This window comes from Bufo bufo, chromosome 1, assembly GCF_905171765.1.
Source record: "Bufo bufo chromosome 1, aBufBuf1.1, whole genome shotgun sequence".
Taxonomy (NCBI): domain Eukaryota; kingdom Metazoa; phylum Chordata; class Amphibia; order Anura; family Bufonidae; genus Bufo; species Bufo bufo.
The window spans coordinates 264,011,603-264,039,138 of NC_053389.1; the positions used below are offsets into that span (position 1 = coordinate 264,011,603).

Consider the following 27,536-nt stretch of genomic DNA (forward strand, 5'->3'; position numbering starts at 1 on the left):
GAGAAACACACAGTGAGCTGGCAAAAGAAACTATTGCCTCTGTAGAGCAGTGGGCTGAGAGTATTTTATAGCCTAGGGAGAGAAAACAGCTTGGGAAACTCTGTGTAGGCTGACATCAAGGTGGTATCTTCAGTTAGCTCTGGGTGGTCTTTGTGGGCTGTCGGAAATATAAGCAGGGGTGTAGCTAAAGGCTCATGGGCCCTGGTGCCAATCGTTCCGCTTGGGCCCCCTTCCCTCAGTGTATTGTGTCAAGGGGCAGGGGAACACATAGCCTTCCTACTGCCTGAGGCAAAAATTTAAACAGAACCCCCCCTTCCCCAAAATCCTTGACCTAACCCCTTCCTCCAACCAGAAGTTTAACTTGAACATTCTGGGCTCCGTGGTGTGTATATTGAACGTTTGTAGACTGGAGGGAAGTGGACGTTGGCTTTGGGAGAAGAACTAGATTTGTGAAGGGTAAACCTCCTCTTGTTTTGAAAAGGAAAGATTATTTAGCTGTAATTTATATAGTTTGCCCGTGGTAAGTTGCAGTGATCGGTGTGAAAGTAACACTGACCTGTGGCCTCTGTGAAGTTAACAGTGACCTATCTAAGATAAAGCTAATTCAAATGAAGATCGTTTCATCTGTGTTCTAGATTGTTCAAGTGTTCTTACTGGTGCCATCTGAAATGTATTGTAACTACCAAGCATATTGCGCAATCCAATGGGAATTGAGACTATTAAGTTTATTGTGCCCCATAGGCTAGGGCTACACGGTGACATGTGTCGCACGTCAATAAGTCGCACAACATTTTTTGTAATGATTGTCAATAGTGTCGCACTGTGACATGCGACATACTGCAACTACGACACAACAGTTGCACAAAGATCCAACTTGGATGGATTTTTTGCGACTGTCGTGTCACAGTGCGACATCATTGACTATCATGATACAAAATGTCGAGTGACACAGAGTCGCCGTGTAGCCTTAGCCTTAGGTGTGAAAAAAATCTGTCATTTTTTTACTTCTTTCTTAACCACCTCTTACGTGTCTGATCATTTCCTCTCGCAGGAGATAAGCTACTGCCACAGTGGTTGGACTATGGGTTATTCTCCTATCCCCGTGTTCGGCCATGCACAGTGTGAATGTATATGTGCGAGTCAGGAAAAGGAGAAAAGGAGTGTTTACCCTACAGCAATTGCTTGGCTTTAGACCTGCCAACTTCTTCCCAGGGAAGTTGAGAATAGAAGAGGGGAAAGAGAATCCAGATATTTAGAAGTATGCTTTAGGCCTCATGAACATGGGTCTGCAATATACGGGCACTGGCCGTTTGTGCACCGCACCACGAATCTGGACCCATTTACTTGAATGGGTCCGCAATCCGGAAGGTGCAGTGCGGAACGGAGGCATGGAACCCCACGGAGGCACTGCGGAGTGCTTCCTTGGGTTTTCTGTCCGTGCCTCTGCAACACTGTGCGGACCGTCAAAAGCAGATCGCGCACCCCATTCAAGTGAAGGGTCCACATCTGCAGACGGTGGCCACGCGGTCAGTGCCTGTGCACGGGCAAGGCCGGCACACGGTTTCGTGCATTAGGCTTTTTACTGATAAATGACTTACGCATGCTGAAGCTGTCTTGCTCTGTAGTTGTGGGATGATGATTTGCAGTTCCCGGGTTTTCTGTTGAGAAAACAATAATGTATTAGCACTTGTTCATATGGGGTGTAGCTATCAGGGTGCAGAGGTAGCAATTATGATTGGACTCCCTGTGCCTGAAAGGGCACAAGTGCCAACTGTATTATAAATGAGACACGGCACATGACAGGTGGAGTCCCCTGTTGCAGATTTTGTATTAGGGCCTAGTAGCTTCAAGTTATGCCTCTCGTGCAATTGCTGTCCTTCAGGGCTGGATTAACATTGATGCCACTGCTCCAGGGCCTGCTTGCCATGTTGCTTGGAGAGCAGGCCCTGAATACCTGACGAGCACTGTCATTAGATTCTCCTTGTCAGCATCTACAGCAGAGGATTGCACAAATACCAGATAACTTGTGTGCAGTACCACCACTGACTTCCTCTGCCCACCAAGACTACTTTTGCATCCATCTCTAGATTTAAAATTATTACTAGGGAGAAATGGAGAGGCCAACTGATTCATGGCCCAAACGTGGTGTCTTCATATTATGAGTGCGAAATATCTTACCTTCTTCTACTTTCAATTCCAACTCTTTCTTTTGGTCATTGAATAATCCATTGACCTCCACCCGGCAGCAGTAAGTTCCTTCATCTTGTTTAGTGACCCCGATGATGGTCAGGGACACGTCTCCATCAATGATATTTCCCAGTAACTGGTATCTGTTAAATTTCCTCCAGGTCACGTCCTTGCCATTTGTCCTGATAAACTCATCCTTACAACCATGGATTGGACAGCCACCTCGTCCCCAGCACATGGTATATTCAGAACCTTGATTGGCGTATCTGCAGGGCATGTTTATCATGCCATTCACTAAACCTGTCACCATTTCAGCTGGTGCTGTCAAATCTATGAGAGTCAAAGTATAAACATTTCACTCATTGAGTTTAGACGTAAGTAGTTCAATTCAACAAAATACTACCTGCATCAAGAGACTCACAAAATTATTATACTGTGTACCCTAGGGCGGAAGGCCTCCTGCTAAACTTCCCTACAGGGTTTCACAAAGGAGCATCTTGTGATAACTCGTCTTGTCATAACTTCAAGGTGTTCATCTTGGTTGAAGCTAATACACCAGGCAGGAGATGTAGATCTCTTGTTCACTTTCTCCTATACAATATACTGTAACTACAAATTACATTGCAAAAACGTGGCTTCCACACTGGGAATTACTCTACACTCCATAGCCTGTCACATCCGTAGGCCCCAATGGCCATGTAACATGACAGAAGTTCTAAAAATGTTTAGGGCAATTGATAGTTTGGGTATCATCTAGTATAAAGGCGACTTCATGACAACAGAAATTAATGTCTACAATAGTGTTGAGCGCGAATATTCAAATTTTTTCGAATTCGCAAATATTTAGAATATAGTGCTATATATTTGTATTCGTGAATAGTGTTGAATATTCTAATCGCTAATTTATCGTGAATATATTACATTGCCAATTTTCGCAATCAAGTAAACAATGACTGGAGATCACAAATTCTTTAATTTGCGAATTTATGGCAAATATTCAGCCAAAAATTCACAAAATATTGCAAATTCGAATATTGCCTGTGCCACTCATCACTAGTCTCCAATACTTTTCTGTAATCTCCTCTGACTGATTCTAAGGTGCTGTCAGTCCATTCCTTAGAAAGTAATCACTTAAAGGAACTCTAAACAAAGAAATAATTGATAAAGAGTAAAAAACCTGTAGATTTTGTATGTCTGTTGTACATTGTTGTATGTCTGTTAAATTCCTTCCGATCTTTTTCATATTTAGTTAACATATGACAGCATGGTGGAGACATCCTTTGTCTCCTGGATGCTGCAGCCAGTTGCCTTCCAGCCAGAAATGATATCATGAGATGAAAGAGGGGGAAATGCCTGATCTCCTGAGACATATAAAAGTAATATTTGTATACTTATCACCATCAAAATCAAAATAGGCCAATTGTAAGTAATCCCTTGAATGGTCAATGTAGTTTCAACATACGATACCTCCAGACAGCAGCAGGATTCAGTGGCAAATAGTTACATGTGCCGATTGGCTGGAATATTCAGCTAATTGATGTGTGACTTTCAGGCCACCACTTGGTTGCCTCCAGGCAGAGGTACAGTAACTGTATAGCAAACAGTCACACATGCCGATTGTCTGAAATATTCTGCCAATTGGTGTGTGAGTTTCAGGCCACCACTTGGTTGCCTCTAGGCAGTGGTGTGAGTCAGTGCAAACAGTCACAAAAGCTGACTATTCGTCTGTTTGGTGTATGAATGTGTTTCTGGCCACCACTTAGATGCCTCCAGGCAAAGGATGCAGCAACTGTACAGTAGTTGCTTAGTAAAACAGGAAGTCCCTATGCATAATGTACAGTACTATGCACTTACAGTACATTGTTGCACAGTGCTTTACAGTATAAAAGACCCAGAGTTCGGCTGCACAGTAAACAACCCAAATAAAATAAAAAAAACTCAGTTTATCCTATGCCACAGTTAATACCTATTACACACAGCCTCACATAGAAGCTTAAAGTGGCATCCCCATCTCCTAAACTTATGGCATATTGCCAGGAAAAGACATAACCTTGTGATTGCTAGGGACCGACTCCTGAGAACGCAATTGATCTATAGATTTCTGTTTTCACGGCAACAATATAGGACCTCTGGATGTGCCCCATTTACCTCGCGGTGCAGGGAAGAATTGTGAGAATGGGTGGGATTCCTAAAAGTAGAACTGTGGTCCCTGCCACCAGAGAGGCTGATGCTTTTGCCTATAGTGTGTAAGCACAACCACCACTGATGGATTCCAGGGTGGTCGGTAACCATGGAAACGAGCAATGTATAATGTGATGAAAAATAAATCCAGCCAGCAAAGGAAGCAATATGGATCATAACAATACATTAGTAAGTGCCTTGTATTAACTTTCTCTACGTGATAAATCCCATTTACTGAAGTGAGACAACCCCTTTAAATAGGACTGAACTGCACATAGGCAATGTGACCAACGAACGTGACGTCACTGGACTAGAAAGAGGCTGCAGTGCAAACAGCTGATTTGTGGGGGTTCCGGAAGTTGGACCACCACAGATCAGATATTGATGACCTATCATGAGGATAAGTCATTATCATTGCATTGCTGGAAAACTCCTTTAATCATTTCAACAGAGTGACTCTGTTGATAAGTATGTAAAGTATTGTCTGCATTACTAGTTAGTATTCAGACAATATGCACACTGTCATAAAGCGACACAAATGTACACATTTCTATTTTACAACGGCAACAAGTTTTTTATTCGGTAGAAACCTGCTCAATCTTTTATCTAGTGGTATAATTATTTTTTGGGTTTTATTCTGTTTTATTACCATACTTACATATACAATAGTGATCCATGACGTCGCACCATGCCCATTATGACCCAGTGGAAACTCACATTGTCTTTTTATGTGCATATATACTTACCTTTATGTGCTTGTTTTATGGTGCATTTGTCTTGATGAATAGACAGCTTCGGTCCCGTAATGCGTAACTGCATTGCAACGAAAACCTCAATAAACACAATAGGTCATATTAGGCCTCATGCAACCTCACACTACCGTATCGTATTTTTCATCAGTGTGTTATATGCATTTTCTGAAGATAGCACAACGACCCATTCATTTCTACGGGGCCATGCACATTTCTGTATTCTCTGCGGATCCATGTGGCCTTTCCGCAAATTATAGAGCATGTCCAGCGTTGTGGATGAGAATAGAAATTTCTATTGATGGTAGTGAGAAAAAGGCAAAATCCAGACGGTATTCATCTGTACGTGGATGTGCATGAAGCCTTACCCTGAACTTGTTACCCTGGAACCACAGCGCTATGTGAATAGATCCTCCCTTTACCTCTTTGGATCCTTGTAGACAAGTTGCGCCTTGATTTGAGTGTCAATTAAAACCTTTTTAAATTTTTGGTGGCAAAGACTCACAAGTTTAAAGGGGTTTTCCTAGGTTTTTTAAATGATGACCTATCCCCTGGAACGTGACATCATATGGTCTAGACCAGGGATGGGAAAACTGTGGCTCTCCAGCTGTTGTAAAACTACAACTCCCAGTATGCCCAGTCTGCCTACATCTATCAGCCTACAGCAGGGCATGATGGGATTTGTAGTTTTACAACAGTTGGAGAGCCACAGTTTGCCCATCACTGGTCTAGACAAAGCTGCGAAAAAGCCATGACGCTACTGTGAGAGCCGGTGCTGGGTATCGGACCCCCATGATTTTTCTTGTTAGTCCCAATGTTCTTGAAGAAAAAAAAGATACAAAACCTGCACGATATGGTACTAAATATGTATCCCTTTTTTTTTTTTTTTCCATGATTTGTTTGACTTGTCTTGAAGGAGTAGCATTCATGTGCACTTTTGCCGCACCTATCTAAGAGGCGACCTTGATTAGGGTGGTACATATAAGTGTGTGTGCTCCTTCTCCCACGATTGCTTCTCCACATGGAGGTAACTTGGAGCAACACACTATATGCGCAGGGTCTGCACTCCTGAACATAGATGCATAACGGCATAGGTAAGTTTAGCGTAGGACCTGCCTGAACTGAGACCACCTTGGCGCTGGGTAGGTGGGCACAGATGTATTTTGATTAAAATGTATTGGCTAAAAGTCTCAGATTTTATTACTAGAGTGAGGGCTTAGTCCATATGTTATGTTTGCATCTATTACTATAGTGCATTATTTTCTGTGACTTTAGCCCCAATGTTCCTTGCACAGTGTGTATCAGATAGGTCATCAGTTAAAACATCTCTGATTAAATTAATGGAATGTGATATAAAAGGACCAGAAAAAAGTGACCCTATTCTTGCACCTAAAAGCACAATACATAGCAAACCCTGATTCATTCACCCACCTGTGATGGACAGGACAAGACAAATAATCCAGCCTGAGCACACATTCATTCTCTGTGGTCTTCTGGAGGATGCAAGTCAGAAAATATCTTGATTCCTCTTTCTAAATATATTATGTATATGGGGAACAGGAAGTACCGGTCGGACACTGTGAAACGTGATGATATCTTTGTAGTAGGGAAGTAAAGTTTTGCTGCAACATTTCTGTAGAACAGGTGCTAAAAAAAAATTGTATAAAATTGACATTTTATATTCCCATAGTCTGAAGGGAATCCATTTTTATATTGATATCCCCTCCCAGACCCTGTCAGCTGTAAATACCAAGTGAGGGAGGCATCAACCTTTGGAAGTAACAGGACCATGTGTAGGTGAGCCTGAAATGTCTGTAGCTTGGCATATCTCCACATAGTTCTGCATCAGTTGCTCAGGCCTAAGAATGCCTGTTAATAGTAGAAAACTTTAGAGCTTATTAATAGTGCCAAACGGGCTGGATAAGGTGTTGACATAACTTATTGGTAGGCACAATGCAAAGCTTTCAGGAGCACCCTCTTTCTGAACGTTTTCATTCCCCCCCAAATGTTAAAAATGAGGAGTAAGCACTGCTCAGCTGCCCTTTACCCAGCCACACATATACATGCATGACAATCTAGTACATTTTTCTTATTGTCCTTTTTGTTAGTCCTGATGTTCCTTGCACGGTGTGTATCAGATATTTCATACCATCCTTGAGGGTGCAGTCACCACACACATGGATGTACATATATGTACGCTCACAATATACACAGATACAGTATGTACACTCGTCACGTACATGTAAACTCATTGGCTTGCATTGCGCCCCTAGATGAGCTATTGCCTATTAATAATTTTTTCAGTTATGCAATGAGTTGTCTCCCAAGAAGGAGAACCATCTCACAAGCACCATCTATTGGAAGTTGCCCCTTTTGAATCAAGATCTGGTTGTCTTTCTTGGGAGATACATCTTTGCATATTTGTTTTCAATGGAGTATTGCCAATAAGCCTCCTTACCCTGGAGTATTCCTATAAGTCGCCATAAAGGATTGGTTTCTTTAAGGAGATTCAGCACCCTGCCTAAGCTAATTCCAAGGCATCACACTGAGCCAGCCAGAATCCTACTCCATACTGATGAGGGGCAAGCACCCTGAAACAGCTGTATACAGATGGATACAGTATCTGGTTTGGCTATATTCCCTTGTCAAATCCCAAGGCTTGTTGCAAAGTTGGATATTATCGACTCATAGAGGACCACTTCCAATAGGTGATGCTAGCGAGATGGTTCTCCTTCTTGGTAGGTACCTCTGCATATTTGTTTCCCATAGAGCATTGCCAATAAGTCTCCATACCATGGAGTGCTTCCAGTAAGTCTCCATAGAGAACTGGTCTCTATAAGAAGTTCCAGCACCCTGCCTAAATTAGTTTTTATTAAAAGGCATCACTAGGGCTATTTGTGCCATCATTTATTCTTTACCAGAAGAATTGCTCTGTTCTGTAGAATTGTGGTTATTTTTATTTTAGGGGGAAGTGCCCTTTTATTGTTCAGAAGAATAAACTGTCTTCTTCCATAGCAGAGACTGATTAAGAGGTCTTTTTATTGTAGTTACATGGAGGCCACATAGAAATGTAAAAGGTATGACAGAAAGAAGAACACATTGGCTAATCCATATAACCAACAGTACTATGCACCAATACAATACCATACAGAATCATATAACTGTAATAAAGTAGCACAGATAGAGAATGATAATGCAATGTAATTAAAGAAAAAATGATCCACAGGGCTAGTAAAGGTAATCATATCTGACGTAGTGTTTCATGGCGTTTCCTCTCTGTAGTCAAAAAATGGGCATTCTTATTATACTGCGTTGTATACTTCTTTGGCTCCTTTGGTCCTAACACTGAAAGCTGCAGAAATAAGTAGTAACATAATTTTGGTTAAACATAAGCCTCAAGTATCAACAAATGGAAAAAAATGATAGAGAATGATACTATGATGATTCTATGATATAGTCCAATGTACCATACCTACTGTAGTGGTGGGAGTAAAAGCTATAATCTAGTCCAAAAATTATACATTTTGAATGTCTCATAAATAGGAATACTGGATTTTTTTTTTAAATAACTAAGTATTGTACTGCTAAACTAGGGAGCTGATAGACCTCATTGCATCTAGGGAGCAAAGCTGACAGGGCCGATCCTACACGGGGTGCAGTGGGTGCCCCGCACCCCAGCGCTGTCACCCGAAAGGCGCCGAGCGCAGGGCCGGACTGGCCTGCCGGGATAGCGGGAAATTTCCCGGTGGGCCGGCAAGCCTGAGTGCCGCAAGGCCGCGGCCCTGGTGACAAGTGGGGGCGGCCGCGGCCGGCGGCAGGGCAGAGCAGGAGATGAGCGCCTCCATTGCGGAAGCGCTCATCTCCATAGTCATCTGTATTGCCATCCTCAGGACGGCAATACAGATGCCTGTGCTGCGGCAGAGGAGGGAGAGGTGTGTCCCCTCCTGTTCCTCTGATAGGCTGCCGGCTTAGTGCTGGCAGCCTATCAGAGGCCGGTGCAGGCGGCGCGATGACGTCATCGCGTCGCCTGAGCCTTATAGCGAGGGACACAGACGGAAGAGGCGGCCTGCATCGCATCGCATTGCTGGAGGTAAGTATAAGTGTATTATTTTTTTTAATTTTTTTATATAGGTACAATACTGGGCTGGCACATGATAAGGGGGGCTACTGGGCTGGCACATAAGGGGGGCTACTGGGCTGGCACATAAGGGGGGACTACTGGGCTGGCACATGATAAGGGGGGCTACTGGGCTGGCACATGATAAGGGGGGACTACTGGGCTGGCACATGATAAGGGGGGACTACTGGGCTGGCACATGATAAGGGGGGACTACTGGGCTGGCACATGATAAGGGGGGCTACTGGCACATGATATGGGGGGCTACTGGCACATGATATGGGGGCACTCTGGCTACTGGCACATGATATGGGGGCACTCTGGCTACTGGCACATGATAATGGGGGGGATCTGGCTCCTGGCACATGATATGGGGGGGGGGGCTCTGGCTACTGGCACATGATAAGGGGGGGGCTCTGGCTACTGGCACATGATAAGGGGGGGCACTCTGGCTACTGGCACATGATATGGGGGCACTCTGGCTACTGGCACATGATAATGGGGGGGATCTGGCTACTGGCACATGATATGGGGGGGGGCTCTGGCTACTGGCACATGATAAGGGGGGGGGGCTCTGGCTACTGGCACATTATATGGGGGGCTACTGGCACATGATAAGGGGGGCTACTGGCACATGATAAGGGGGGCTACTGGCACATGATAAGGGGGCTACTGGCACATGATAAGGGGGTCTACTGGCACATGATAAGGGGGGCTACTGGCACATAGGGGGGCTACTGGCACATAAGGGGGGCTACTGGCACATGATATGGGGGGCTCTGGCTACTGGCACATGATATGGGGGGGCTCTGGCTACTGGCACATGACATTTATTTTGACTTGTCAAAGCCGTTGACTAAGTTATTGTCAAAGCAAATTGGTGGGGCTGAAGTTGGGGGCTGAAGTTGTTGCCATAGAAACATTGTAAAGGGGAGGAGTTAGTAAGATAACCACGCCCATGTGGGGGCGCCAGAAATATTTCTGCACCCAGGCGCCTGTGACCCTAGGATCGGCCCTGAAAGCTGATATCAATATATACAATAAAAATTGTAGTGAGCAGACTGGAAGGCAGCTTGCAGCAGAAGAAACCTCCAGATGTTGCTCTGTAGGCAATGGAGACCAAGCAAGACTAGCCCTACCATTTTCTGATTACATAGGATATGAAGGATCCTTATTACTATATTACATTTATAGAAAGCTAGTATAAAGATGATCCATTAATGCTCCTGATATGTCAGAGTTTACCGTAGACCTCTACATTATGCAGTTTCTCTGTTATTCCACCCGGAAATGCATGAATTAATTGACAATGGTACAAACAAAGCAGAGTTTTAAGAAAAAAACAACTGAGTTTTAAGAAGAACAAACTTTTGCAAAGCTTTTCTCATCAGGAGTAGTCAGAATATGAAGTTTTATTCTGGCAGATTCTGCTCCCTCAAGTGTGCAGGAGACAGAGCTTCACTATGAAACACTCTCTGTTCTCTACATTGAGCTGTTTCTCAGCCCCCTCCTCTCTGCTCGTGGTCAGCTGGAATGGTCTCCTGATTGGATGCCACAGCTGTCACTCTGATCAGAGGGGAGGGGCTGTGAAGCAGCTCAATACAGAGAGCACTTCACAGTGCAGCCCTGAGCAGAATCAACACTAAGCCTTAGGAGAAAAGCTCCTCAGAAGTTTGTACTGTTCACCCCAGCCCCTACTTAGGGTTGGCAGCAAATTAGCATGGTGAAACTTTTAAGATAGACGCCCTTTATGTGGAATTACAGATAAGAAAGTTATTTTCTACGGTTGCTTGTTTCTGATTATGTTGATTACCTTCCAAAAGCATCAGGGTTTTCTTTGTTGGAATCCATCTGGAGAGGAAAACAAGAGGTTTTTGTACTTGCATATCTATAAACACAGTGGTGGAAACCGACCAGTGGTTGAGATTAGAGCTGGACTGCAGAACTGCGGAGAAGCAGTGTCCCCTTGACCTGGTCATACAATTCCTGTCACTGCTGTAGCATCTCCACTCATTACAGGAGCTGTTGTGTGCCAGTCCTCCCCTCCACTCACTTGATAATGGTGCTGGCACCAATGACCTGAGGAGAGGAGACACCTACGCTGTCTCCTTCTCCTCTCACCTACTCCCGTAGCCATTATTATGCTCCGCAGTACTGGCACAGCATCTGCCAGTACTATGTTTTCAGCTGGGAGCTTGCTATGCAATGATTGATGTTGATATGGTCACCAATGAAGATCATTAGCTTGTTGATACAGAACCACGGTCATACTGTTGTTTGGTCTGAAGGGCAGCTGTCTCAACCACTGTTCAAGCTGTTCACATATTGCATGGAAAAAAAAAAACACTGATAGCATTGTGTTATTTATCAGATTCCATGAGGTGGGTTTCAAATCTCCAAATCCTGTCATAGCTTTGAAGTCAATGTTGGTGGTGGCCTACTTTTCCACAAATTTCAACACAGTTGTGGATTAGGGAAGTCAAAATCAATGTGCGTTCTTATCTATCCCTCTCAGATATTACAGTATCAGTTATTAACATCCTATTACAAAAAACAGATTTTCTGACCAATCATTGGTCAGATGGCCTTTTACACACACAGATCTTTTGTAATGCACATCAACTATTAGTCTGATTGGACAGAAATTGGTCAGATAATCTGATAGTGTAATACAGTGTAGAAAGATTTCTGACTCTGTTCTGACCATTGTGGGAAGCATTGTATAAACTAATTAGACTACATTCAGCTGCTGGTTTACACTATCATACTTCTAACCGCCTGAAACTGAGGTTTGTGGCCCCGTCTTTTTTTATGAACCAGGTTCCACCTCCCTATTAACTAACATTGTGACACCGTTGTGAAGTCTACATTCAAGCAGGTTCTTACCACTAACCAGTAATGGACCCCCTTTTAGGGAAACCGCATGTGGGCCACAAGAGCTAGATTTATGATACAAACAGGATGGGGGAGCTTTATCAAACTGGTGTAAAGAAGAACAGGCTTAGTTTCCCCATAGCAGCCAATTACACTGAACAAAAATATAAACGCAACACTTTCGGTTTTGATCCCATTTTGCATGAGCTGAACTCCAAGATCTGAAACATTTTCTACACACAAAAGACCCATTACTCTCAAATATTGTTCACAAATCTGTGTTAGTGAGTACTTCTCCTTTGCCGAGATAATCTATCCCACCTCACAGGTGTGGCATATCAAGGTGCTGATTAGACAGCATGAATATTGCACAGGTGTGCCTTAGACTGCCCACCATAAAAGGCCACTCTGAAATGTGCACAGTTTTGCTTTACTGCCTAAGCTAATTCCAAGGCATCACACTGAGCCAGCCAGAATTCTACTCCATACTGATGAGGGGCAAGCACCCTGAAACAGCTGTATACAGATGGATATCTGGTTTGGCTATATTCCCTTGTCAAATCCCAAGGCTTGTTGCAAAGTTGGATATTATTGACTCATAGAGGACCACTTCCAATAGGTAATGCTAGCGAGATGGGGGAGGGGGGGGGGGAATTAGAAAACCAGTCAGTATCTGGTATGGCCACCATTTGCCTCACACAGTGCAACACATCTCCGTCGCATAGAGTTGATCAGGTTGTTGATTGTGGCCTGTGGAATGTTGGTCTACTCCTTTTCAATAGCTGTGCGAAGTTGCACAATATTGGCAGGAACTGGAACACGCTGTCGTATACGCCGATCCAGAGCATCCCAAACATGCTCAATGGGTGACATGTCCGGTGAGTATGCTGGCCATGCAAGAACTGGGATGTTTTCAGCTTCCAGGAATTGTGTACAGATCCTTGCAATATGGGGCTATGCATTATCATGCTGCATCATGAGGTGATGGTCGTGGATGAATGGCACAACAGTGGGCCTCACGGTATCTCTGTGTATTCGTCACGGTATCTCTGTGTATTCAACATGCCATTGTCACGGCTGTATGTGAGCAACTAGAGCATACACAGAAAATAGAGCCACTGACCGGACCCAAACTAGGGAGGATAAAGGGTGACCCCTGTCAGACCCTCAAAGCTTTCCCTACGCTGCTAAGCACATACCCGGATCCTAAAGGTGGAACGAGGCATGCCCGCGTACCTAAGACTAATGACCACTGTAACCCCTACAATAGTGGAAGGGGCACGGCCACCGGTGCCCTGCTCAGTATATGGAGGGAACCGTGGTCGCCTCGGATCCGGTCAGAAAACAAACAGATACACTACAATGTCTGCACACTTAGCTGAAGGGGTTGCAGCAGCAGAGAAGACGGATCCAAAGACAGGTGGCAATATCTGGAGTACTTGCAGCAGCAGAACACAGGTCCAGTGAAATGATAGCATACAAGTGAAGATACTCAAGCAAGAGCTACAACTCAAATGAGAAATATAATCCACACTCTACAAAAGGAGGAGGGGTGATTTAAAAGGCAGAGAAATCAAACATAGGAGAAACAGCTGAGAGGAAGGAAACAGAAAGTAATGACCTCATCCCAGGGGCGGAGAAACAGAGCAGTGAGAACTCCTCCAAGCTCAGGTAGTGACATCATCACAGGGGTGGAGAAACAGAGCTGTGAGAACGTCTCAGAGCTCTGGTAGTGACAGTACCCCCCCCTCTACGGGTGGACTCCGGACACCCAGGACCCACCTTCTCAGGATGAGCCCTATGAAATGCCCTGATGAGGCGAGTGGCTTTAATGTCCGACACCGGAACCCACATCCTCTCCTCAGGACCATAACCCTTCCAATGAACGAGGTACTGAAGAGAACTGCGGACAATGCGAGAGTCCACAATTCTGGAAACCTCAAACTCCAGATTGCCATCAACCAAAATCGGAGGAGGAGGCAAAGAGGAGGGTACCGTGGGCTGGACATATGGTTTTAAGAGAGATCTGTGAAATACATTATGTATCTTCCAAACCCGTGGAAGATCAAGACGGAAGGCAACAGGATTGATGACTGACAAGATTTTATAAGGCCCAATAAACTTGGGACCCAATTTCCAGGAGGGAACCTTCAGTTTAATATTTCTTGTAGACAACCACACCAGATCACCCACATTCAGGTCCGGACCAGGCACACGTCTCTTATCAGGCACACGTCTCTTATCAGGCACACGCTTATACTTCTCACTCATCTTTCTAAGATTACTCTGAATCTTTTGCCAAATGGTAGACAAAGACGAGGAAAATCTCTCCTCCTCAGGTAAACCAGAAGGAGCCCCTCCCGAGAATGTCCCAAACTGCGGATGGAACCCATATGCACCAAAGAATGGTGACTTATCAGAAGATTCCTGACGACGGTTGTTCAGAGCAAACTCAGCAAGAGGGAGAAATGAACACCAATCCTCCTGGTTCTCTGCCACAAAACAGCGCAAATATGTCTCCAGATTCTGATTGAGGCGCTCAGTCTGACCATTCGACTGCGGGTGAAAAGCAGAAGAGAAGGACAGCCGAACCCCCAGGCGAGAACAGAAAGCCTTCCAGAATCTGGACACAAACTGCGTGCCTCTATCGGAAACAATATCAGAGGGAATGCCATGCAATTTAACAATATGGTCGACAAAAGCTTGCGCCAATGTTTTAGCATTGGGTAAACCAGGGAAAGGTACGAAATGAGCCATCTTGCTAAAACGGTCCACCACCACCAGGATCACCGACTTCCCTGAGGAACGAGGAAGATCCGTGATAAAGTCCATGGACAGGTGTGTCCAAGGACGGGAAGGTATGGGTAACGGGAGAAGGGAACCTGAAGGCCGTGAATGAGGGACCTTAGCGCGAGCGCACGTCTCACAAGCAGCCACAAAACCCTCCACCGACTTACGAAGAGCTGGCCACCAAAATCTCAGAGCAATGAGATCTACCGTGGCTCTACTCCTGGGGTGACCAGCAAGAACAGTATCATGATGCTCCTTGAAGAGTTTGTGACGTAGCTCAGGAGGCACAAACACCTTCCCAGAAGGACAACGGGCAGGTGCCTCAGTCTGGGCAGCCTGGACCTCGGCCTCCAAATCAGAATATAGAGAAGAAACAACTACCCCCTCCGCCAAAATGGGACCCGGGTCCTCGGAGTTTCCTCCTCCCGGAAAACAGCGAGAGAGAGCATCAGCCTTCACATTTTTGATCCCAGGGCGGAATGTAACGACAAAATTGAATCTGGAGAAGAACAGAGACCATCTGGCCTGTCTCGGATTCATACGCCTGGCCGACTCCAAGTATGCCAGATTCTTATGGTCGGTAAAAACGGTGATAGGGTGCCTGGCCCCCTCCAACCAATGGCGCCATTCCTCGAAAGCCAACTTGATGGCCAACAACTCCCTATCTCCCACATCATAGTTTTTCTCTGCCGGGGAGAGTTTTTAGAGAAAAAGGCACAGGGTCGCCATTTGGCAGGAGAAGGGCCCTGGGACAAAACCGCACCCACACCCACCTCGGAAGCATCCACCTCAACAATAAAAGGTAAGGAAACATCGGGATGCACCAAGACGGGAGCAGACGCAAAACTCTCTTTAATCTTAGAAAAAGCTGCAAGCGCCTCCTCCGACCAAGAGGAAAAATCCGCCCCCTTTTTTGTCATGTCAGTGAGGGGTTTGACAACAGAGGAATAATTCAAAATGAACTTTCTGTAATAGTTCGCAAAACCCAGAAAGCGCATCAATGCCTTCTGATTCTCAGGAAGCTCCCACTCAAGTATAGCACGGACCTTCTCCGGATCCATGCGAAAACCAGAAGCAGAGAGGAGAAAACCCAGAAATTGAATCTCTGAAACCATAAAAACACATTTCTCCAGCTTGGCGTACAATTTATTCTCCCGCAGAATCTGCAGAACCTGAAAAAGATGATCCTGATGGGTCTGAACATCAGGGGGAAAAATCTAAATATCATCAAGATACACCAATACAAATTTCCCCATTAAATGGTAGAAAATACTATTAACAAAATGCTGAAAGACGGCCGGAGCATTCATCAGGCCGAAAGGCATAACGAGATTCTCGAAATGCCCGTTAGGGGTATTAAAGGCCGTTTTCCATTCATCCCCCTCTCTGACCCTGACCAGGTTGTACGCGCCTCTCAAATCCAATTTGGAAAAAACCTTGGCCCCAACAATTTGGTTGAAGAGGTCCGGGATCAGAGGAAGGGGATAGGGATCGCGAATCGTGATACGGTTCAGCTCCCTAAAATCTAGGCAAGGTCTCAGAGAGCCATCTTTCTTTTTAACAAAAAAAAAAACCCAGCGGCAACAGGTGATTTTGAGGGACGAATATGCCCCTTATCGAGACTCTCGGAGATATAGGTTCGCATTGCGATTCTTTCCGGTTGTGAGAGATTGTAGAGGCGTGCTTTTGGCAGCTTGGCGCCGGGAATGAGGTTAATGGGACAGTCAAACTCCCAGTGAGGAGGTAGCTCCTGAACACCGCTCTCGGAAAACACGTCCGAGAAATCAGAGAGAAATGATGGCACAGTTTTAGTAGACACCTCTGCAAAAGTCGCTGTGAGACAATTCTCTCTACAAAAGTCACTCCACTCATTTATTTGCCTTCCTTGCCAATCAATAGTGGGGTTATGTCTAGTGAGCCAGGGTAACCCCAAAACTAGAGGAGAAGGCAATCCGTTAAGGACAAAACAAGATATATCCTCCACATGAGTGTCACCCACAGCCAACCGGATATTGTGAACAATGCCCTTCAGAGATCTCTGTGAGAGTGGAGCAGAGTCAATAGCAAAAACAGGTATATCCTTTTCTAATGTACAAACCTGAAAACCATGCATGGCTACAAATTGAGTGTCAATAAGATTGACGGCCGCTCCACTATCGACAAAAATCTCACAAGAAATGACTTTGCTCTCTAGTGCCACCCTGGCAGACAGGAGAAAACGGGAACTGCAGGTCAGAGGAAAAGCATCAATTCCTACAAAGTAGCAGATGAAGCAGAGTTTGATGATTTACCTTTTGAGGTTTTTCTCTTATTATCGCTCTTAGTACAGTTCAAGAATCTCCAAGACGGACAAACATTTGCCAAATGACCTATGCCCCCACAACAAAAACACACCATACTCTGAGGACTAAATCCTCTTTTATCAGGGGCAAGTCGACCTAGCTGCATGGGCTCCTCCTCAGAGGGGACCGAGACAGGATGAGGCCCCTGCACACTGAATGAGTCCGCACCACTGCCCCTAGACTGACAATGGCTGGACAGAGAGGTCTCGTTTCTTTCTCTTAGACGCCTGTCAAGGCGTACCGCCAATGACATGGCAGACTCCAAGGACGTTGGTCTCTCATGGAAAGCAAACGCATCTTTCAATCTCTCTAAGAGACCATGACAGAACTGACTCCGGAGTGCAGCATCATTCCAACCTGAATCAGCTGCCCATCTCCGAAATTCAGAACAATAAAGCTCTGCAGACAGTTTGTTCTGGCATAAAAAACGTAAGTTAGATTCGGCCAGCGCAACACGATCCGGGTCATCATATATCTGCCCCAGGGCCACAAAAAATCTTTCCACAGATCGAAGGGAGGGATCCCCTGATGGCATGAAAAAGCCCAAGTCTGAGCATTACCCCTGAGCAGGGAGATGGCAATACTCACCCTCTGCTCTTCATTACCAGAGGAATGGGGACACAAGCAAAAATGGAGTTTGCATGCCTCTCTGAAGCGAACAAAATTCTCACTGCCCCCGGAGAACGTTTCCGGAAGTGAGACCTTTGGCTCGCAACAGACTCCATGGGCCGGAGCAGAGCCCAATGCTTGAAGCTGAGTCATAGATTGACGGAGATCCGCTACCTCCAAAGAAAGACCCTGCATGCGGTCAACCAGGCCAGAAAGCGGATCCATGTCAAAAAGACGGTTTTGGTGGATTATAATGTCACGGCTGTATGTGAGCAACTAGAGCATACACAGAAAATAGAGCCACTGACCGGACCCAAACTAGGGAGGATAAAGGGTGACCCCTGTCAGACCCTCAAAGCTTTCCCTACGCTGCTAAGCACATACCCGGATCCTAAAGGTGGAACGAGGCATGCCCGCGTACCTAAGACTAATGACCACTGTAACCCCTACAATAGTGGAAGGGGCACGGCCACCGGTGCCCTGCTCAGTATATGGAGGGAACCGTGGTCGCCTCGGATCCGGTCAGAAAACAAACAGATACACTACAATGTCTGCACACTTAGCTGAAGGGGTTGCAGCAGCAGAGAAGACGGATCCAAAGACAGGTGGCAATATCCGGAGTACTTGCAGCAGCAGAACACAGGTCCAGTGAAATGATAGCATACAAGTGAAGATACTCAAGCAAGAGCTACAACTCAAATGAGAAATATAATCCACACTCTACAAAAGGAGGAGGGGTGATTTAAAAGGCAGAGAAATCAAACATAGGAGAAACAGCTGAGAGGAAGGAAACAGAAAGTAATGACCTCATCCCAGGGGCGGAGAAACAGAGCAGTGAGAACTCCTCCAAGCTCAGGTAGTGACATCATCACAGGGGTGGAGAAACAGAGCTGTGAGAACGTCTCAGAGCTCTGGTAGTGACAGCCATCAATAAAATGCACCTGTGTTCGTTGTCCATAACATACGCCTACCCATACCATAACCCCACCACCACCATGGGCTACTCGATCAACAACATTGATGCCAGCAAACCGCTCACCCACACAACGCCACACATGCTGTCTGCCATCTGCCCTGAACAATGAAAACCGGGACTCATCCGTGAACAGAACGCCTCTCCAACGTGCCAGACGCCATGGAATGTGAACATTTGCCCACTCAAGTCGGTTACGACGACGAACTGCAGTCAGGTCCAGACCCCGATGAGGATAACGAGCATGCAGATGAGCTTCCCTGAGACGGTTTCTGACAGTTTGTGCAGAAATTCTTTGGTTATGCAAACCGATTGTTGCTGCAGCTGTCCGGGTGGCTGATCTCAGACGATCATGGAGGTGAACATGCTGGATGTGAAGGTCCTGGGCTGGTGTGGTTACACGTGGTCTGCGGTTGTGAGGCCGGTTGGATGTACTGCCATATTCTCTGAAACGCCTTTGGAGACGGCTTATGGTAGAGAAATGAACATTCATTGAACGAGCAACAGCTCTGGTAGACATTCCTGCAGTCAGCATGCTAATTTCACGCTTACTCAAATGTCGCGACATCTGTGGCATTGTGCTGTGTGATCAAACTGCACATTTCAGAGTGGTCTTTTATTGTGGGCAGTCTAAGGCACACCTGTGCAATATTCATGCTGTCTAATCAGCACCTTGATATGCCACACCTGTGAGGTGGGATGGATTATCTCGGCAAAGGAGAAGTGCTCACTAACACAGATTTAGACAGTTTTGTGAACAATATTTGAGAGTAATGGGTCTTTTGTGTATGTAGAAAATGTTTCAGATCTGTGAGTTCAGCTCATGCAAAATGGGAGCAAAACCGAAAGTGTTGCGTTTATATTTTTGCTCAGTGTAGATTCCACCTTTCATTTTCCAAAATAGCTGTGAAAAATGAAAGGTGCAATCTCATTGGTTGCTATGGGCAACTAAGGCAGTTCTACTTTACACCAGTTTGATAAATCTCCCCCCTATGACGTTCATTTTGGTTGCCCAAGCTCTATTTAAAAGATAATCTATCACTAGATTTATTCTGCCATATCTGAGCAGTAACAGAGATCCTGAATCCAGCACTGTGTCACTTACTGGTTTTCATGCAGTACTTTTTATAAAATCAATGTTGATGAGAAGCAGCACATGCCCAGTACTGGAGTCCTCTCAATTATGTGCACATGCTCTGGAGTCCCTGATATTTAAGAGCTGAAGTCTTTACTTGCTGCTGATTGACAGCTTTTCCCTGTGTACAGTATGGGGAAAAGCTGTCAATTAGCAGCAGAAGAGCAGGGTGATCCCAACATGCATGAATACAAGCCACAAAGTACTTATCAAACTGGTGCAAAGTAGACCTGGCATAGTTGGCCATAGCAACCAATTAGATTCCTCCTTTAATTTTCCAAAGGAGCTGTCAAAAATGAAAGGTGGAATCTGATTGGTTGCTATGGGCAACTAAGCCAGTTCTACTTTACACTAGTTTGATAAATGACCCCAATAGTTCACCCTGTGGCTCATGAACAGTCATTTCATGAGAACTACTTGAAGAAACCATAAAATGACCTATTGGTGAAATTAGGGTCTCTATCAATACGTTATTCTGAACTCAGATAGGATAGCATTAACCTGGTGATGGTGATAGATTCGCATTAAATTCTCTTAGAAACCGTATGAATTATAGAAATAATCTCAAACTATCGTCATGCTAATCAAATCAGTTACCAAATTCCACTTCCAAATTGATTTCCTTCATCTTGTCATTGAACAGTCCCGGGACCTCCACACGGCAGCAGTACACTCCTTCGTCCTCCTTTGTCACACTGTTGATGGTCAAAGACACATCTCCAGTTTCTATGTTTCCTCTCAGCTTGTATTTTTCTGACTCAGTCCAGGTGACATCATCTCCATCAGTCCAGACAATAGTGTTGGAACATTTAAACGTTGGGCAGGAGCCTTTTCCCCAGCACATAGGGGATGTGCCCTCACTGACATCGTATTTACATGGTAATTTCACCATGTCACCTACACGTCCAGAAATCTGGTCAGCTGTGAACACAGAATAGAGAAAATATACATGTAGGAGGGAGATGGCGATGGTTACAGATCTGTAATATGGCGTCAGTAGACTGCTATGGGATGTGCTCATGCTTAACCTATGTTTTCCTCCATGTTTATAAAAACACAATCTTGAAGTTTTTTCCTCATGGATTCATAAAGAAATTATCAGAAATAAAATTCGACCATGTTCTGTCGCATACAATACAATGGTCATTCTAAGCTGAATGTACCTGCACTCATCAGATTGCAAAATATGCAGAGCTTAAAGGGGTTCTCTGTGAATTAAGAAAATATTTAAATATTACTTCATTATAAATATATTCCCAAATACCTTTCTTTAGTTATAATGACTCGTTTTCTCTAGGGAGCAATCATTAGGGAAAATAAAATGGCTGCTGTCCTATTAGTACACACAAAACCTGTCCTAATCACACAGCAGAACAAGTTACTTCACAACACTGAGATAAAGAGCTGCCTCGTCCTCTTCTCTGCTTGTTAGGGATTATGATCCTGAATACAGCTGATAAGATCTTCAGCTGAATCTCTGCAGGAATGGAGTTCATGGGCAGATGTGGCTAATAAGCAGCAGCACTTGTGTGCAGTCTCCATTACCACAGTCTGTCTTTTCTATACTTCATATATCCTCATGAACTCCATTCCCACAAAGATTTAGCTAAATATCATATTAAACTGTAGTCAGGATCATAATCCCTGAGAAGCAGAGCAGAGAGGAGGATGAGGCAGTTCTTTACCTCAGTGTTGTGAAGTAACTTGTCACACCTCCTGTGTGATTAGGACAGGTTTTGTGTATACTATCAGGACAGCGGCCATTTTGTTTCTCCTAATCATTGCTCCCTAGACAAAACGAGCCATTATAACTAATAAAAGGTATTTGGTAATATTTACATATTTACATTTTCTTAATTCTTGGAGAACCCCTTTAATGCCAGGCAAGTACCAGCATGGGAGACTGGCTGGGAATCCCTGGTTCCACTGACTTTACAGTTTGGACTTGATGGACTTTTTCCAACCTTAACAACTATATAAGAGATATTTTTCCCTAGAAGTGTAAATTGTCTCATGGAGGCATCATACCGTGGCACATGAATTGCCTATGGGTCTGTGATACATACAAGTGTTATACGCATGTGGATATGCATGGCTTTGAAAAGATTAATTCCTGTGAACAGTATCTATTTTACGTCTTATGAACCTATAGGCGCAGATTTTCTGGTGCCTTAGACACCACCCATCAACTAGGCCACACCTACAGTAGTGTATGGATTTAAAATATTTGTTTACAAAATCAAAGAGGACCTGTCACTTGGTGAAACATTTACCTCCCTCAATCGGCACTACTCCCTACAGCCATGTGGCCATTTTTTTCCTCCATTCATCATCAACTTACCTCCAATACAGGCAGCATCAGCAGTCTTCCTATTGTGTCAACCTTATTAGCATATCAAATCATGTACATATGAATACACATTGTTCTATGTACTCCTATGTAAATGTCTCCTTCAGAAGATGCCCCTCCTCTAGGCCTGCACAGACACTGGTCTACTGTGCCCATAGGTAAATCCAGCTAAGCCTCTGAACAAAAAAAAGCTCATTTTTAGACATTTTTCCACATAACTTTCACAAGGGCATGTACATAAGTACAGATGTAGCAAGGGTGGGTACATTGTAATATACTAAGTTGTACCAAATAACCAACAAAGCTCTGCTACATCTGTTCTCTGTAAAATGCACAGTAGTATTAGTAGTAGCACAGTGTCTTAAAACTAAAGGATGGGAAATACTATACCTTCTCGTATCTCTACACGGATTTCCTTCTTTATATCGTTGAAAGCTCCAGGGACCTTGACTCTGCAGCAGTAGACTCCTCCATCATGCTCATTTGCATTTTTGATGGTCAGGGACACATTCCCATTTGCCATGTTCCCTGTTAATTGGTATTTATCGGACTCTTTCCAGGTCACTTCATCGCCATCACTTTCAAGGACCTTATTGTGACATGAGAATAGTCCACAATGACCGTGACCCCAGCATACTGGGCTTGTGCCAGCATCGGTGGAGTATGAACAAGGTAATACGAGTGTATCCCTCAGTGAGGCAGTCACACGAACAACTGTGATGACAAAGCAGTAGTACACAAGTGTTATGGCATATAGATAAAGTATTGGGTCTCCTGCTCTCACTTTCTACAGTTTCCCTTATGAACATTTTTAAATCAATATAACTAACTGTGACTTTGACCAAGACTTTAGTAAGATTGTTTCATGACCTCGTAATGGAAATCTTTAGAGTAATTTGTTTCACAAGACCAAGTTAGTATTTAAAAGGATTGTCCAGCATGGTTGGTTTCTCCTGGAAATAGCTTCACATCTGTCCACAGGATGTGTCTTGTATTACAGCCCAGTTCCTTTGAAGTGAATACAGATGAGTTGCAATACCAGACACTGCCCGTAGCTAGATTTGGCACAGTTTTTACAAGAAAGCAGCCATGTTTATTAATCCTGGACAACCTCTTTAACTTCAAGTGGACACTGCCCAATATACTGCATTAGATTCTTCTAAGAACTGGGGAACAATTAAAACAACATTTTTGGTGACTCCACTTATTGTATAGTCTGTTGTATTCTTCTGTGTAAGCGTTCACTGTTTTCATACTCTAAGGCTACTTTCACACTTGCGTTCAGAGCCGATCCGTCTGGTGTCTGCACAGACGGATCCGCTCCTGTAATGCAAACGTTGGGATCCGTTCAGAACGGATCAGTCTGCATTATAGTTCAGAAAAAATTAGTTCAGACGGATCCGTCCAGACTTTACATTGAAAGTCAATGGGTGACGGATCCGTTTGAAATTGCACCATATTGTGTCAACTTCAAACGGATCCGTCCCCATTGACTTACATTGTAAGTCTGGATGGATCCGTTTGGCTCCGCACGGCCAGGCGGACACCCGAACGCTGCAAGCTGCGTTCGGGTGTCCGCCTGCTGAGCGGAACGGAGGCGTAATGGAGCCATCCTGATGCATTGTGAGCGGATCCGCATCCACTCAGAATACATTGGGGCTTTACGGATCCGTTCGGGGCCGCTTGTGAGAGCCTTCAAACGGAACTCACAAGCGGAGCCCCGAACGCTAGTGTGAAAGTAGCCTTATTCAGCTTAAAGATGGTCATACACAGGTAGGCTCTGTTCACATCAGTGTTATGTACAGTTGGGTTCCAGTGTAATGCCTGGAATAATCTTCAGTTCTTTTTTTGTCAAAAGCCGTGAACCCTGCTGAAAATCTGATAAAACCTATTTTACCTGAATGACACATGATATTTGAAAATAGATTGATCACACTGGTGATAACAGAAGCCATGAAATTAGTGAGAGACTTAGATATCTCACTGCTGATTAGAAGACATCTTGTACAACTTCATATAGTTTTGGATACAAGGAGCCAGAACCGAAGATCAGAGAGCAGGTTAGTATTGTTCCTTCAACAGGTCCTGGAGGGTGGGGGTAGGTTGTCCATAGACCATAGAGGGACATTTCCCCACGGGCCAATGCCCAGGGGGCTGCTTGAGCACTCCTCACTGCTCCTGGTTAGGTACATAATGATCTGACACTCTCTGGTAATTAACACTAAGGGCATCAGGTACATATGTACATGGCTAGTGGCTGCATGTGCGCTCCTAAATTCAATTGTATCGCCATTCTTAGAATGGTGGTACAATTGCATACTGCACAGGGCACGGGAGCCCATGGTTCTCTGCTCCACTGTTTACTCTCAAGCCACCATTTGATGCAGTGTGCTTGGAAAGGTACTCTGGTTTTATATTTTCTTTTATTGGCCACTTGGGGAGCATACTACTGGGGGCACTATAGGGGTCATTACTAAGAGCAGTCCAGGCATCATGCTGAAGGTAGGGCTGGCTTAGTGCTGTGGCCAGCATCTCACCTCCTAAGCCCACCGCTCCAGGAGGAGTAGGACAGAACGTGGCAGCTGCTGGCCACCACAGAAGGACATTATTTTGTGCTGCACTATGGTATTGCTGATCTGCCTACTTGTGTTGGCCTTGCCTAGTTATGTTTCCCTGCCGTCTGTGCATTGACCTGCCTACAACATGGGGGCCATTTTTTTTTCCAGGGTCAATTTAAGTTCCCAGTCCACCCCTGGTTGGGGGCATTTAAAAACTATATGAAGTTGGACAAACTCTGCAATAGATTATTCCTCTGTTTAGGAGAGAGAATACAAACAGCATCTCTCACACTGGAAGACCTGTCCTGCATCACACAGACAACCATTTGATTGAATGAATCTTCTTTTATACTTAGTTTCTCTTGTGGTATCGCTGCAGGCAATTTGAATGCTTACTTCAAATTACAGTTGATTGCTGAAGATCCCAGCCGGGGGAAAGTTTGTGATCTGTTTATTCTCAAGGGACCTTTTAAAAAGTAGAGGTTGTTCTAAGCAGCGAACAACCCCTTTAATTAAGTAACATCCCAAACTGATTAAAAAAACACATCATCCTACCGTCTTTTATTTCCAGTTTAATCTCATTTTTAATGTCATTGAATGGTCCTGGGATCCGTACACGGCAGCAGTAGGTGTCCTCCTGATCCTTTGACAAACCACTGATGGTTAGGGATACGTCACCCCGCGTGATATTCCCCAATAAGTTGTATCTTCTCGATTCGCTCCAGGTCACTTTGGTGCCATCGGTAGAGATGATCTTGTTTTTACAGCCCGAGATAGGACAGCTCCCTCTCCCCCAGCATACCTCTCTTGGACCTTCATCAACAGGATATTTGCAGGTTAAAGTCAATGTATCATCCACGGACCCCTGCAGGAGATTGTCTGGCATCATGGCTGTGGAGAGAAAGGAATCAAATATAAGACATGTGATAGGGTTCTCCTGTGGCCTGGCATGGGATTCAGCCAGTTTCCTCAGGTTCTCCAGATCTGTTTGTTAAAATGACAGCGTCAGCTGGAGATGAGCGCTTCAATTCCATAGTTTAACTCCTTAGGCTTTTTAAAAGTTGGGTGGTATGTGTGTGTAGTGTATATATGGTGTATTTATGTGTATGTGTGTTGCATATATATGGTGTATGTATATGTAAACATGTGTCGTGACGCTGCGTGCCCGCCGTTGAGTAGGGAACCTGTTGTTCAAAATTTGAATCCCACCCCTGCCTGTGACTGTCTTTCTTTTAGAGGTTCTCCTGTTTTCAATGCTGTTTGAGGGTTGTGTCCTAGCCAGGATTAGTTAGCACAGCTGTCTAGCCCTGTCGTGGTTGGGTCCTATTCATAACCAAAACTGTTTATGCATGTGATGTTGGTTTTAAATTTGTATTAAACGATTCAGACAGCACACCAATTTTTGTTATGCTTGATTAGTCTTTATTTAGCCGGACATGGTGGTACACTGAACAACGTTTCGGGCAAATTGAATGCCCTTCATCAGGCAAGCGTGTGTCCACTTGACAGCAGGGAGAGCCGGCTGTAGAAACGTTGTTCAGAGTACCACCATGTCCGGCTAAATAAAGACTAATCAAGCATAACAAAAATTGGTGTGCTGTCTGAATCGTTTAATACAAATTGCGTTCCAAGAGGTGGAGGCAGGAACATACCCTTGACGAGCACCCACATCAGCAAGAATAGATAGAGTGCTGTGATCACCTTTAAAAGGGGGACCTTTTAAATTTCCATAAATTATAATATATTAGAACCTAAAAATAAGAATGTTACCATCAATCATACTAGTAGAAGGTAGGGCAGTGATGACTTGTTTGAGTTTTTAAAGCATAGCCGTTCTCTCTGTTAATGTTCAGAAACTCTTCAGTCACCAAACAATCCATTTCATAAGAAAAAGTGTGATTGCTGGAGGACTTGCTCAGTAGGCCATACATGTCTTTTTAGGACAACTCCTACTGTATTCATAGATGAGAAGAGGAAATAGTACATGCTCTACTCATAGGAAATTACTTACGATGTTGTATCGCCACATCAATTTCTCTCTTCAGATCAATCCCGAGATTTGGAATCCGCACACGGCAGCAGTAAACCCCTGAATCGTCCAGGTTCACATCAGTGATGGTAAGTGGCAGTTCTCCATTGGCAGCATCCCCAGTTACCTTGTATCTCATAGACTTTGTCCATATCACTCTGCTTCCATTGATTGTGGCTACTGGGTGGTTACAACCAGTACTTGTACAATCTCCCCTTCCCCAACATGCAAGAGTTGTATGTCTGGTAACAGGGTAGAAGCAGGTTAAAATCAGGTTTTCACCAACTAGTCCTGTGGTGCGATAATTTGATATCACTCCTGGGAAGGAGAAGCAGAGAGAAAGGTAAGTATCTATGTTAGGATGCATCTGGAATCAAGCTGGACCATGTAAGCAGGGGAATACATAGAAGGAAAGATTGATGAGGCATGTGCCTCAAATGCCGAGAGGGTACAGCATGAACAAGCCACTCTCCCAAAAAATAAAATGAGACCAGCACCTCCAAACAATATGTAATAAAATGCAAGTGCACACTATCATGTGTGAGATGCAAAAGCAAATAAACTGTATATGTGCTCCATGCGCGAAGACATATGCAAACACTAGAAACATTACATTACTGCTATACTGTACTTACTACATAT

General features: G+C 44.5%; 1 protein-coding gene across 1 annotated transcript in view; it reads right to left on the reverse strand.

Moving 5' to 3' along the window:
* LOC121003431 overlaps window positions 1–27,536 on the reverse strand; it is a 67,843-nt gene that overhangs the window by 23,351 nt on the left and 16,956 nt on the right. The window contains exons 3-8 of the mRNA XM_040435320.1: window positions 26,877–27,212; window positions 25,421–25,756; window positions 22,698–23,021; window positions 20,555–20,878; window positions 2,179–2,502; window positions 1,599–1,658 (exon numbers count right to left, since the gene is read on the reverse strand). Of these exons, the coding sequence (XP_040291254.1) occupies window positions 1,599–1,658; window positions 2,179–2,502; window positions 20,555–20,878; window positions 22,698–23,021; window positions 25,421–25,756; window positions 26,877–27,212 (1,704 nt within the window). The remainder of the gene's footprint in view (window positions 1–1,598; window positions 1,659–2,178; window positions 2,503–20,554; window positions 20,879–22,697; window positions 23,022–25,420; window positions 25,757–26,876; window positions 27,213–27,536) is intronic.